This window comes from Lobosporangium transversale, assembly GCF_002105155.1.
Source record: "Lobosporangium transversale strain NRRL 3116 chromosome Unknown BCR41scaffold_32, whole genome shotgun sequence".
Classification (NCBI taxonomy): Eukaryota; Fungi; Mortierellomycota; class Mortierellomycetes; order Mortierellales; family Mortierellaceae; genus Lobosporangium; species Lobosporangium transversale.
In genome coordinates, this window is record NW_019029010.1 from 1 (window position 1) to 13,904 (window position 13,904).

At 42.7% G+C, this 13,904-nt stretch overlaps 5 protein-coding genes across 5 annotated transcripts; 3 read left to right on the top strand and 2 right to left on the bottom strand.

The window, feature by feature from the left end:
• Nucleotides 1-600: 600 nt before the first annotated feature.
• Nucleotides 601-1,824, top strand: BCR41DRAFT_358013 (hypothetical protein). The gene is made up of 2 exons (XM_022024973.1): nt 601-1,422; nt 1,516-1,824. The coding sequence occupies exon 1, from the start codon at nt 662-664 to the stop codon at nt 1,382-1,384; it is 723 nt and encodes a 240-aa protein (XP_021879054.1). The 5' UTR covers nt 601-661; the 3' UTR covers nt 1,385-1,422; nt 1,516-1,824.
• A 756-nt stretch (nt 1,825-2,580) lies between these two features.
• Nucleotides 2,581-3,516, top strand: BCR41DRAFT_410238 (hypothetical protein; the record flags this gene model as incomplete). The annotated part of the gene is made up of 1 exon (XM_022029432.1): nt 2,581-3,516. The coding sequence occupies exon 1, from the start codon at nt 2,662-2,664 to the stop codon at nt 3,514-3,516; it is 855 nt and encodes a 284-aa protein (XP_021879055.1). The 5' UTR covers nt 2,581-2,661.
• Nucleotides 3,517-4,798: 1,282 nt separating this feature from the next.
• BCR41DRAFT_372569 (hypothetical protein) lies at nt 4,799-6,163 on the bottom strand (the record flags this gene model as incomplete). Its single annotated transcript, XM_022026700.1, has 2 exons — nt 4,799-5,829; nt 5,932-6,163. 2 exons carry the CDS (start codon nt 6,161-6,163, stop codon nt 4,799-4,801), a joined length of 1,263 nt encoding a protein of 420 aa, XP_021879056.1.
• A 2,328-nt stretch (nt 6,164-8,491) lies between these two features.
• Nucleotides 8,492-10,219, bottom strand: BCR41DRAFT_410246 (chromate transporter-domain-containing protein; the record flags this gene model as incomplete). Its single annotated transcript, XM_022029433.1, has 3 exons — nt 8,492-9,153; nt 9,343-9,788; nt 9,897-10,219. 3 exons carry the CDS (start codon nt 10,217-10,219, stop codon nt 8,492-8,494), a joined length of 1,431 nt encoding a protein of 476 aa, XP_021879057.1.
• Nucleotides 10,220-11,782: 1,563 nt separating this feature from the next.
• Nucleotides 11,783-13,670, top strand: BCR41DRAFT_358016 (hypothetical protein). The gene has a single exon (XM_022024974.1). The coding sequence runs from the start codon at nt 11,826-11,828 to the stop codon at nt 13,617-13,619; it is 1,794 nt and encodes a 597-aa protein (XP_021879058.1). The 5' UTR covers nt 11,783-11,825; the 3' UTR covers nt 13,620-13,670.
• The last annotated feature ends 234 nt before the right edge of the window (nt 13,671-13,904 follow it).

Below are 13,904 nucleotides of genomic sequence, written 5' to 3' on the forward strand. Positions count from 1 at the left end.
AAGCCTGAAGGGAAGTGTGCGCCAAGATGATTGACAATGAAGCTCTTCCCGGACCCAGGGTTTCCAGTTATGAATAAGGCATATTTGAATGAAATACCGGTCATTTTTTTTTTGTGATTATTGGGGCAGCCGAGATTAAAGAACGGAAGGGATTGATATTTGAACTTGGATGGTATAGTTGTATATAAATAAAAAAAAAATAAAAAAAAAAAGGGAGACGACATGCACATACTCTTCTCTTTCAAATATTAACTTCGCCCTGATTGAATTGACTAACAATCAATAAAGCTTGCTTCGCCATATTATTCATTTAATATGCCTTTAAGAGCCCATGAACAATCCCAAAGTTTTATGCACAGTGTACCATTTGGGGCAAATATATTTTATTTTGCATGAATTGTACATACAACTTGACATACATCGTTGGCGAAGTAACAAAAATATATAATACATGTATATACACAACTTCGTTTGTTTGTCCATACAAAAAAAAAAGAAAGAAAGAAAGATAAAGTTCTAGGAGTGGACCATAACAAAACCAATTATGGCGAAGCTTTTTTTCTTCTTTTTTTATTATATAAAGTGTGAGGAATAAGAAAGCGCTCCGCCAACTTCTAATAAATAAAGAAAACCCCGATTTCAACGACAGTACAACAGATAAATGGGTATCAGCTATGCATTATTCATTACTGGTAATCCTGGTGTCGGCAAGAGCTACATCGCCAACAACCTAGGCGCAAGCTTCCTCTCGGGGTTCGCATTACATGGTGGAGGCGTGACGACAAACATCCAGAAAGAAGAAGTGACGATTAATGGGGAACATGTCCTCCTCGTGGATGCCCCTGGACTGGTGGAGGTCGACCTAGTGGCAACACGACGAAATGCGCAAATGATCTCTGAGGCATTGAGGATCGGACATAATATCCCTTGCAAACTTGCACTCATTGTTGCAGACCACAATGGAAGGATCCAGCAAGCTGATATGCTCCTGATAAGGAAGATTCATGAAGCATTGACCCCCAAGTTCGACATCCTGTTGATTGTAAATCAAGTCAAGCGACGGAATATACGGCACTACACATCCGATGAATGTCTTAACAGCTTAGTCAATACAATCAACTCCATTACAGGAACGAGCGTCGATAGAGAGCGGTTGGTGGTCATACCAGAGGATGAAGGTGGCTGGCCAAATATGGAGCCCATGAAACAAAAACTACAATGGATGTCAAAGAACACTGTGCGCAATGTCCAAAACATCACTGTTTCGAATGAAGAGTTCGCTTCTGTTGGAGAACAGATTCTTTTTTACACTTTTGCCGTTGTAGCAGCTCTCACCTCTCCGATTTGGGGGATCCCTTATCTCATCGTCAAAGCTTTTAAATAATTACCGAGATACGAATGGATCCTTAGCTATTAGGGTCACTGTTTTATTCCATTAGTATATGGATTCATTAAATAGTTTCAATAAAAAAAGGTAAGAATGTAAAGGATGGTAATCAAACCCCATTATAACACCTTTGAATTTGATGTCACCGCTATTATTGCTGCTAAAGAGGGTTGAAGGCGTTCTCGCAATGAAGAAGAGAAAACTCCACTCTTCATATTGATTTTCATTGGAGAGTAAAATTGCGATCATTAGGCCCACACGGTGATCAGGAACATCGTTTTCTGCTGTTGATGCACATCGGAACCTCTGATGAGGGAAGAATGGGGAAATGAGAATGAGCATTCATCTTCACATTGGGATGATTCTCATGTGATCTCGGGCCACAAAAATGGACCAAGTGTGAAGGATCCGAGAGCCAGGACTCCTTTCCTTCTGACGTGGTCCAGCAAGAAATTACGGCTGGGCATACGAATTGCGTATGTGGGGAAAACTCCAATGAATTGACAGCATTCTGTATCTTGCTCCTTCCCCTGGGCCATGACACACAGAAAAAAAAGAATGGTGTGTTTACTGCATAATGAACATGGGATGTCCAATTGGGTTTATTGTTGTTGGCGAAGCAATCATGAAAAGATTAAAGTTTCGAAACCTCACCCCTCAATGCATCTCCAACGAAGCAATTTTTCCAGTTGTTGAAATTTCACGTATTTGGCGCATCCAACCCCTCTGTTGTACTTGTTGTACTCTGTTCATCATTGGTAACCAATATCGCAGTTACCGAGAGTAAATACAGGGTTAATTGTGAGAAGGTCGGTTTCTTGTAAGGGGCGCAATTGTAGATCTATTATCTTTTTTAGAAGAAGCTTATGATGTGTCTGGGGCCACGAAGCTTGGGATATCAGCAGAGTTAGTAGTTGGAGTTCTTTACTTGGCCTGTCTGTCAGGGACTATAAATGACCACTTTTTTTATTTGGATAAACTTGGGCTGTATTCGAAGAATCGATTGATTATTGTTGGCGAAGTAAATCAGGGGTCATGTTCAACAGAGGGACGTCTGCACATGCAACTTTTTTTTGTTATTTTTTGTTTATTTTAGTTGAACAAAGGTTCCCTTACTACCTGGACTGAGCACAGCAGGACACAAAAATCAAAAAAAAAAAAAAAAAAAAAAAAAGAAATACACACGGTTGGCGGTTGTGAAATGTCTGAATATTTATATAAAACTACAAGGGTGTATAAAAATATCAAAATCCACCCCTCCTGATGTATTCCCAATGTCCCATTTATACAATCTCATTTTCGGCCAGCCGCAAGACCCTACCATCGAGTCGCTGAAACGCCACGTAGCAAGCCAACAGGGAGCATACAGTTATATTCTGCTCATTGCTGGCAACCCTGGAGTTGGGAAGAGTTTTATTGCTAATAGCCTTGGAGCAAATTTCATGTCCGACTTCTCGACAGACGGTGCTGGAATAACAAGAGTTTTACAATATGGTGACGTCTCGATTGACAATCAGCCGGTCCTTGTGCTTGATGTGCCAGGCCTGTTTGAGGGAACTCTGGCTACGACGAGGCGCAATGCAAAGGAAATCACCAAAGCATTACAAATTGGAAAGATCACTGAAATCCCTCTCAAGATCGGGATCGTTATAGAGGACAAAAATGGAAGAATTGACGAAAAGGATAGGCTCTTGATCGAGAAGATCCACAAAGCATTGTCACCCAGCCCCGAGTTCCTTTTGATTTTCAACCAGGTCAAGCAGCGCAACAAGGAGAAGTATACACTGTTGTATATAGAGAGAGTGGTGAATATATTCGGCGCTAACACTGGTGTTGGTGTCGATAAGGCTCGTACGATTGTTATCGAAGACTACAATAATGATGAGTCAGACATGGGGTCACTCATTGTCATGCTCAGGAGAGTCAATGCAATACGAGTGCAAAGTGTCACCGATATCACAGTTACCGAGAATGAATATAAGTCCTACTCAAAAGCTTTAATTGAACACTTTTCCGTGGCTGTGGCATATGGTTTGGCTATGGCCGGAACAAGAGCAGCACCAGCGAAGGCGGCAGCGTCAATAGTGCTGACAGCTTCTTATATGGTCTACAAGTCAATGAATCGCTAACCTTAAAAACTCCATGAGGTCAGCGCTCTCTATCACTGTCTTTTTATTTTTCTTGAAAATAAAATCGTCTGAGGTGACGGTATTTTCATCCATGAACAGTACATGATGTCGGCTTTTTTTTACTTTCTTTTTGCGCAAAAGAGGTAGCATATAAAGTACTGTGCATCAAAGTCTACTTCTTCAAGGGGTTTGAACCTTATAAATTCCTATATCCCTTCTTTCTCTTTTATCGCAGTTCATATTGTTTCCCATATTACCGAGTGGGATACCGCGTACATAATATATCTTAACAGCCATGCAGCCATGCAGAGCACTCTCAATTGTCTTCTGTTCATCACAGGCAATCCTGGATCTGGAAAGTAATTATAAATTTGGTTTCTAAGTGCGCGGCGGTGGAGTGACAGAAGTACAAGAGCAAATCGTAAATATTGACGGCCAAATAGTGCTCCTAGGCGATGCGCCGGGTCTGTCTGGCTGTAGCAGATTTGGAAGCAATGAAGCGCAGCGCAGGTAAGATTGCCAAAGCACTTCAAATTGGAATGAACAGGCATACCCCATTAAAGATTGGGGTCGTTGTGACAGATCGCAACGGAAGAATCCAGGATTCCGATATACTCCTGATTCAAAAGATCAACCAGGTATTGGCATGCAGATTTGAGATTTTTTTTTTTTTTTTTTTTTTTTTTTTTGATTGTCAACCAAACCAGAAAACGAAATATGCCATGCTATGCCACGCAGGAGTGTATAGGGAATTTAGCCACCAATATCCAAAGACATACTGAAGTTATTATCGAGACAGATCGTGTGAGGAGCAAGACGAAGAGGAACATCCTAAATGAGGGTGCTTAAGGATATGCTCGGAAGGGTTACGGAAAGAGAGGTACAAGATGCCAAAAGAATTGAAATCACAAAACAAGAATATGAGACTCTTGGGAGACATTTACACTGTAGCTACGCCCGCTGTACCCATATCTCCAATCTGGGGGCCGCCTTACTTGTTCTACAAACCCAATTTAATCTTTAGCCCTTCATTAAGCTGACCAATTCAAACTAAATCCCTGCTTTAACATGCAGTACATGAGGTACGTTCTTACAAGAACATCCGATGCAACATCGCTTTTGTTCTGGAGGATTTTGGGAATTCACCTCTGATACTTGGGGGTAAAGCGATCATATTATTCATTACTTTTTAAATACCTATTATACTCTGAATACATGCTGGTCTTTCTATCGCCACATATCGCAATTTTTTTATTTTTTTATTTTTTATTGATATTATTATTCACTTGAAGGTATCAATCGCAGCATGGATTGTTTTTTCGTCAGTTTCGAGCTCCTTATATGCATGGTCTTCAGGCTTGTCTGAATCAATCTCATTCTCTAACTCCGTTTCGACCTCTTCTTCAAGCCCCTTTACCACCTCTGCAAATTCCTCCTTGGCATCCTTGTTCACTGCAATGAGGACCAACTCCACATGTTGTACGTCTAAAAACTCGGTCGTATCCAAGGCTGTGTATCGAACATTATCCTTGCGAACACCTCTAAATTTCTCCTGCAAGTGTTTTGGTAATGTAGCTGCCCCTTGTCCCAACGATGCATAACGTGCTTGGCCACGCTCTGTAGCTGGAGACTTGATCTCTGGGTTCTTCACTTGTATAATGAAATGTCCTTCTTTCTGAAGCCCAAATGCCTCCTGGACTTCTAGGGGTTTCTCAGGGACCTCGAGCTCATACAAGAAATGAGACGTTCCATGATGCACGACAATATTAAATCGTGCCTCTCCAATCAATCGAGCAGGCTCCTGAGTTCGATCACCACGAGTCTTTGTTGAATACGAATAGCGTTCCAATCTCTTTTCAAGGTCATCCAAGTCAGATGAGGCCTCATCCACGAATGCCCAGACACGAGACTTGGGCCCTTTACCGGGGGAAGGAAAGGTCTTTTGTGGGATCACTAGCAATCGATGACAGGGCTTGCCCTCATGTGAAGGCTTTCTTGCTTCATCACCTTGTTCCAGCTTATCCTCTGGAGCAGGCCTACCAGCCGCATCATCTGGACTAAGTAGCAGGTAAAACTTTTGAACGTCCTGAGTCCCCGAAATGTCTTTGGTATCGACCTTGGGGCGGTAAAAAAAGAATGCATGACCCTTCTCAACTACAACCGACTCATCCTCATTTCCGTCCTTATCTGTACTATCATCCTTGGATTTGACATTTGTGTCCTTGGAGTCACTAGCGTCGCCATTTGTCGACTTGGACTTGTTATCGCTATCTCCCCCATCGTTTGAGTCCTTAGTGTTGCTATCTGAGTCCACTAAGAATTCATTTTTTAGAGAAGGACTTTTTTTCAACAATCATTGTTTTAATCTCTGTAGCACTAAAACCCACTTCACGATTGCAGCACTCCGATCTTTACCTTGACCATGACCATCCTTGTCTTCTAGTTTAGGTTTGTCTTGGGATTGTTGGTCATCCTCATTGGAGGATACGGTTGATGATGAAGTTGCTGTTGCTGATTTTTGTTCTTGATCGGTGGATTTTTTAGAGGCTTGCCGAGTACGCTTAGTGATTGGCTCATATTCGGGATCGGTTGGAGAGGCGTGTTTAGTACCAGCAGTAGCCTCAGAGTTCTTCTTTGAGGTAGCCATATCGTGTGAGGGTGCGTCGTGTGTGTAAAAGTAAGATGTTTAATGTGAGAAAGCAAGTGTGTGAATGTGTGAGTGCAACTGCGAGTGTAGGCGTGTGAATGTTCAAATATGAGTTTAGAGTGTGAAAAAAAGATATCAGACCAGTTTATTGCATGATATGGTTTGTATGGATTCGACTATATGACGTACAAATGGTTTCAGCGCGTTTGTATTATGATGAAGACATGAACTCATGGACAATTGGAACGTGAGAACGTGAGACTTTGTAAGTGCAGTTTTGTGGGATCACGTGATCAATTGATCATTGGCTGACTGGTACATTTGTTGATCTGTAAAGTTTTTAAAGTTTGTCCAGAAATTCAGGGACAACAGATTAGAAAGATTAGAAAGGTGACGGAAATAAACAGAACTTACAAAATTTTTTGTGGGTGTGCCGGCACCCAAATACTTGTGTCTAGCGTCGTGCGCGCTTTGCAGCAGGGGCGGGCGGCTTTTCCGAGGGTTTGTACTTTGTAGGTCTCTCTTGCCTCTCAATTTGAGCAAGACCGATTCTTACGATGAAACAAAAAAAAAAATACACTGCGATGCAAAATGTGTTTCTACATGTGCAGAAATCAAAGAGATGCTTCAGCTGTTTATTCAATAGCCTGGTGCATGTTCGTGTACACACAACTGACAGTGATTGACGAACAAAAAAGGAAAAAAATTCTCACTCCCATTCCATGCATGAGTATACCGCCAAATATTTTCGAAACTAAAAAAACCCGAGACGCAAGGAATGTGCAGGCAACAAAGAAGCACAACAACTGCTTGCTCATATACACTTTTTTTTCACCGTTGGTGTGCCTGTAGTCTTTTAAGCTTTCTGTCTGGCCGTTTAACACAAAGAACTTCAAGAAAAAAAAATACCCCGCATGATTGGTGCCAGGTCTGAAAACAACAATAATGCACATATCGTACATGGAAGATAGGGCCTTGACACTATGACTATTGTTATGTGGACTCATCGAAATCAACTTGTGATCACAACTGCTGCTCATGCTCTGTTGCCAAGGACTTGAAAAGAGATACAAACCCCTTCTTCATTGCTCTCATAATCGCTCACATCCTCTCAATACTTTCTTTCGCCGCCGTAAATGCCCATTACATCTGAATCACGGTTATCTTGTATCACTTGTTCAGCGCTTTGGTTGTATAGCTCGCAATCCACGACTCCAAGCCTAGGGTCCCTTATTGCCACTAGTTTTCTTCCAAGCTCAATGACAATAAACATGGTGATTATATCACCGCTTACGACTGCTGAAGGGAATTCTACAATAAGCGGTTAACAAGCAAAAATTTTTAACATGAACAGCTACAGCCCTTATCCTCCTTCATTGGAAAAATCCCGTTTGTTATCAAGTGCCATCTTGAGGAAGTTCAAGATGATTGTATATGGAGGGTACGCAAGTAGAGCAGTATAAAGCTTTTCAAGAGCACCATAGTGGATTGAAATACAATGATGCACAGGGAACCATGGTTGGAATGCCCTGATGCTAATACAAAAGGTTATGATGGGGAGTTTTTATAGTTCTATTGGGACGTATACATACTAGAAACTTGACTGTAATAAAATAAAATGCTACGCCACACACGTCGAGAAATGAAACGTCCCAAGCAGAATAGACAACCACAACTATGCCCGCAAAGGTAGCAGTGAAACGTAGTTCAATACAGTATCACTGCTTGACACTATGTTTGGGATCCCGGTATGTCTCGGCATCTCCTTGTCTATGAGTTATAATACTGACATGAATGTTTTTTGTCGGTATTGGCTACGTGTAGCAACGGTACTTAAATCGATGGCTCCATCGCTCTAATATTCGCATAGGAAATACAAGGAGGTATTGAGCCGAGAGCTCACGCTTATTTGGGTAAACAGGGATGCAGGCATCGAACGAGGCTGGAGCGAGAGGCTAGCTTCCATTGATGTAGGCAGGTCCGGCGAACTGACTGCGAAGCCATTTGTCAAAAAAAAAAAAAAAAAAAAAAAACATAAAACCTGCAAAGCTTCCCTACGTCGCGCTGTAATAAAGGGGTGAGAGACTCGCAACCCTCTCATTCTTAATGATTTATATGCCTTTTTGTTCTATTGTCCTACAGATTGATCAAAGTGTCCTGAAAGTCCAGAACACTCGATCGAACCTTAATTTTACCAGCAGCCTTGTACCACCAATTATCTTTCAAACCCATATAGTAGAATGAATTTTGCATCATCTTGTCGTTCAAAGACGCCATTTCAGCATATGCGCACTTATCCTTTCATCGGCACATTACATTAACATTTCTTTATGTATCAGTAACAGCGTACTCAATGGCGCCCATAGCGCCTCCTACAACGATGACAAGTGGAACCGGAATATTCAAGTATTCTGATGCCACAAATGCGGTCGCTACGATCACAGCATGATAGCTGTCACTACCTCCATCTGCTGTTGTTTGCACCCACAGAAGCCAAGCAGCCGAGAAGATAAAGCCGAGAGCGCAAGAGTTGACACCACGAAAGATCATCTTCACTGCCGGTCGCTCACGAAAGAATTGCCAGAATGGGATGATTGCATTCTTGAGGATCAAACCTGGGAAATAAATGGCAATATAAGAGATTATTGCTCCCAACAAAGTGTTCTTATTGACTCTGGCCATCGCAACCGCCCCTAAGAAGCAAGCAAAGTTGAAGTTGGGCCCTGGAAGCGACTGGATTACAGCAAGGCCGATCAGAAATTGTTGGTTGGTCAACCATCCTGCGTCCACTGTATAGGTCTTCAAGAGAGGGACAACTACATGACCACCACCAAAGATGATCGAGCCCACTACATAGAACGTTGATGCCAGCTGGCCATACCCTGTCTCTGTGGGAGAAATCAAGACCCGGACAAGAATAGCAGCGATGAGCAAAACAACAAATACCGCAAAACAAACAATTCCGGATAATCGAGAATACACATATCTCGCTTGTTGGTCACCGCTCTAATATAATCATAAAAAAAAAAAAAAATAAAAAAAAAGATGGTCAAGTTGCTTCAAGGAAACAATGGAAACGTAATACGCCTGCATTCTTACCTCTGACTGCATTGCTTGTTCACCTTTGAAGTTTGGTCGGCTATGAGGACTGGCGTCTACTTTAGTATTGAATTTCTGACTAGCTTTATCGCCTCTTTCAGCTTCATCTTCCAATATACTCTCTGTTGTTTCTAATTCATTTGCCGCATCTCCTTGCTCCAGATCCTTGGACTCTACTGATGCAACAGCTTTATGCGAAGTAGCAGCTTTTTTTGCTCTTCGTCTCGTGAGCACCGGTGTGATATAAGCATCGAAAACAAAGCTGGATATGCCACCCAGCACCATGATCAAAGGTAAGAGCCAAGGAGCAGAATAGAGAGCTGTTGTACTTCCAGCGATAAGGGCCAGGACCCTAGTCAACCTATCTGTCGTTAGAACAGTCGACATTCGATATGCTGCTAGGATCACCAGACCAATGGCTGCCGCCGACAGCCCTTGCCCCAGCCGAACTGCCCATATCGGGATGTCGCCTTTGATACCGCCAATCAGCACTCCTACTACAGTCATCACTATTGCACCAGGAATGCTATTTTTTTTTTTTTTTAAAAAAAAAAACAAAAAAAAAAAAAAAAAAAAAGTGAGAAAGTAAGAGAGAGAGAGAGAGGAAGAGAGAGCATTAAGGACCCATACCTACCTCCAGAGCAAGAAAGCAAAGATAGCACAAAGGACGCCGGACCTGATCAAGGCAAGGCTGTAAGCGATCTTGGCACTTGCAGGTCCAGGCAATGCTTGACTGATGGAAACTAGCTCAGCAAACTGTTCATTCGAGACCCATCGACGCTTTACAATGATTTCATCGTAGAGGATAGCGACATGGGCACTGGGGCCTCCGAAGGCGATATATCCGAATTTGACATAAGAAAAAAATGTTTCTTTAAGTCTTCTGCGTAGAGGCGGTGGTTGTAGTAACAGTGTTTTGGAATGGTTGGTATCTGAAGTTGGTGGGGAGGCTGACATTATTTTTATATCTTTCCGTGGCCTGGACCGAGACGCAGTAATGAGTAAGCGATCGTTTTCTTGTGTTTTGGATGATGTGAAGAAGAGGGCTAGTATTTTGAAAAAGAAAAGAAAAGAAAAAAAAAAAAAAAAAAAAAAAAAAAAAAGGACATGGCTCGTGTTATTGTTATTGCATTTCTTTTTTTTTTTTTTTTTTTTTTTTGGCTCATTTTGAGAATCGGCCGAAGGTTACACGAACCCGACCCCATGTTGCCATGTTGCTGATGATGACAACATACATCTCATTGTATATACGTATATATATATATTAACTGCATACAGATGCGTTTGAGGGAATGGTACTGCATATATGCATAACTCTATCTGTTGTGACATTGTTATTGATCGGGGCAGTTACTGTCAATTAAGACATAGTTAGTGTCCCTGATACGACTCATGATAGAACATTGTCGCACTGACTAGTCTCTATATATACTCGACCTGAACTCCATTACATCTTTTACCATCACCGTGTCTCTCGCTGAATTTGGTCTCTTCAAGATCTTTTTTTTTTTTTTTTTTTTTTTTTTTGAATTAGCTCGCCAACTTTTACAATGGCAGTCAGTAGGCGAGATAAAACGCACAACAAAGTGACAAATTGTTTTAATGGTGTATCTACTATCACAACTCCTATTCAATAAATGAAATAACTCTCCCTGTGTCGCGAATAATAAGAATAATAATCTGATAATAGAAATAAAAACTACATTTGACTAGTCTGCACAGGCTTCTCTCCCTCTTCTCCTAGAGGTCCTAGAGGGAAGGAATCTTCCATTATTTCTGCTCCTTTAGTTGGTCGTCCCTAAAAGCAGTCAACATTTAATGCAAAATAAATAAAAAAGTTGATAAGAAGGGCGACACCACCAATGCATGTCGTCCAATGGTCTTGCCTATACCGACGAATGTTCGACACAACCAAAAGATTAATTGGCTAGCCTCCCTTGTGGCCAATATTGCTCGTTGTCTATGGAATGCTTCGAGTTATTTTTCCCAGGGATATTTATTAAGCGTATAGATGTCGGCTTTTACTCAACTGTAGGTCATGCGTTGGATAACATGGATGGTCGATTTTGAGAAATTACGGAAATGCCAAGCCAATACCTTTCTTGTAAAGAGCAACCAATAGGCTAGACAGATATTGTCACGGGCCATCTCCCGGTTTCTTCGACTGATGTCTCTTGCTCTTTCTCCTTCTTCTCTGATCAACCTGGTCTCTATCCGTCTGGTTGATTTTATTGAGCCAAGCAGTATGTATCTACGTAGTTTATGTCATCTATGCTTTGTCCGGGAGAGGTTTATCCAACAGCAACAGCCTTTTACTTTTGCCAGCGACGCCGCTCATGCAGTTTATGAACGCCGTCTTTAATCCTTTAGTGGATGTGTGTGACGTAAGATTATTAACTGAGTGAGGCTTTTTTTTTGGGGAGGCGCACACAGCCCATTTTTTGGATTTCGACTCAGCCATTCAGATCAAAAACCTTATAAATAGCGTCTATTTCCATTTTCTTTTTTTACACAACAAAGCATTTTCACTCAAAACTTAAAATACCACGTTTCGATAAAACATATGCACTCACCTACTTTGCGATCAATCGCACTCGTCGGTGCGCTGGTGGCAGTTATCCATGCCAATACTGCTTTTGTCAACGCTGCACCTGACGATCTTCCTCCCCATCCTTCCCCTTCTTCCAAGTGCTATTGTCAGCCCACTGATCCATGCTGGCCCAACGATGCCACTTGGTCTGCTCTCAATACCGCTGTAGGTGGTCGATTGATCCCTACCAAGCCTGCTGCTTATGAGTGCCACGACCCTCATTATGACGCAGCCAAGTGCCAAGAGATCCAGAAAGGCTATCACTTTGACTACTGGAGACATAAACAACCGGGTGCAGTGGAGCAAACTAATTGGGAAGTTTTCAACTACCGCAGCTGTCGTGGATTCAACCAGACTGAACCTTGTTACCAAGGCGCTGTCCCTCTTTATTCCGTCAATGTCACCAATGTCCAGGATGTTCAGCATGCAGTTCGTTTTGCAGCCAAAAACAATATTCGCCTCGTCATCAAGAACACCGGGCATGATTACCTTGGGCGTAGTATTGGCGTTTCATCCCTTAATGTCTGGGTTCACCATTTGAAGAAAATCGCGTTGGATGATAATTTTGTGCCAGAGGGTGCGCCTCGTAGGACCCCAGGCCAGGGCGCTATCATCCTTGATCCCGGTGTGATCTGGCAGGAAGCCTATGCTGCCGCAAATGAGCATAATGTGACAGTCGTGGGCGGTGCTCATCCAACAGTTGGAACCAGTGGTGGTTACTGTCAGGGTGGAGGACATAGTCCCCTCTCTCCTCGTCACGGCCTCTGTGTCGACAATGTGTTGCAATACAAGGTCGTTACAGCAGATGGGCAACTCAGAGTCGCCAATGCTTACAAGAACAAGGACCTCTTCTGGGCGCTCCGCGGAGGCGGAGGATCTACCTTTGGTGTCATCGTCGAGGCAGTCTACAAGACTCATCCCGCAATTACAGAGTTCAGTTATGCCGGCTACCGCATCGGATTCAATGGAACTGAGGCTCGCCGCAAGGTCTATACCAGCTTCTTATCTCAGCAGCTTGCATGGGGCGCAGCCGGGTACTCAGGCTACTCCTACTTCCAACTCGAGGGTTTGATGTTCTACTACATGTTTCCAGGCGTAGGTTCTACAGTTGTCAACAGTACAATGTCCGCTTTCTTGAAGGAAATTGCTTCTATCCCGAACATCACTATTGAAGGAGAAGCCGTCTCTGCTGGATCCTTTTGGGAGGCTTTCGGGCCATTAGTAACCAACAATACCGAACCCACCTCTGGATCAAATACCATTTTGGGTTCGCGTCTAATCCCAAAGGCCAACTTTGAGGATGCTGCAGGCATTAGTCAGCTGGTGGATGTGATGATGGAGGCGCAGGATGACCTTGGTAAGCTCATGGGTCCTGCTGGAGCTACTGTTCTAGGTCATTTGGTTGCAGGAGGTCAAGTGAGTAAGGGTAACAGCCGAGAAACCTCAGTGCTTCCTGCGTGGCGCAAAGCATTGTTTCATGTGGTTGTAGCAGCGTTCTGGCCCGATACGGCTCACCCAGGGGCGCCTCAATATATGGGAGAAAAAATCACAGCAACGACTCAGCGGTTTAGAGATATCAGTCCTGGATCAGGAGCGTATTTCAATGAGGCAGATCCTAATGAGCCTGACTGGCAGGAAGCATTCTTTGGAAGCAACTATCCCCGCCTTAGGGCCATCAAGCGTAAATTGGACCCTCGAGGTGTTTTTGTCTGTCATAATTGCGTTGGCAGTGAGGACTGGAATAAGGAGCTCACTTGTCGTCTCTAAATAGTCAAAGAGTGTATACATTTTAGAAAATAAAAAATAGACAAGTCATCTCCATTGATCATTCCACGTGTATTCACGATTGCTTCTGCCAGCTTGTGTTCAGATCACAGATTCCATTTTTGGGTACAAAACATTCAAAGGAAAAATAGAGGAGTCATTTTCTCTAGGATCCTAGAATGATGAAAGATAAGAGATATTTAGGCCAAGAAGGAACGCGTACCATATATACTGCCTCTATCTGTTCTTAACATCATCAAAGATTCTTTTTTTTTTTTTTTTAGGATA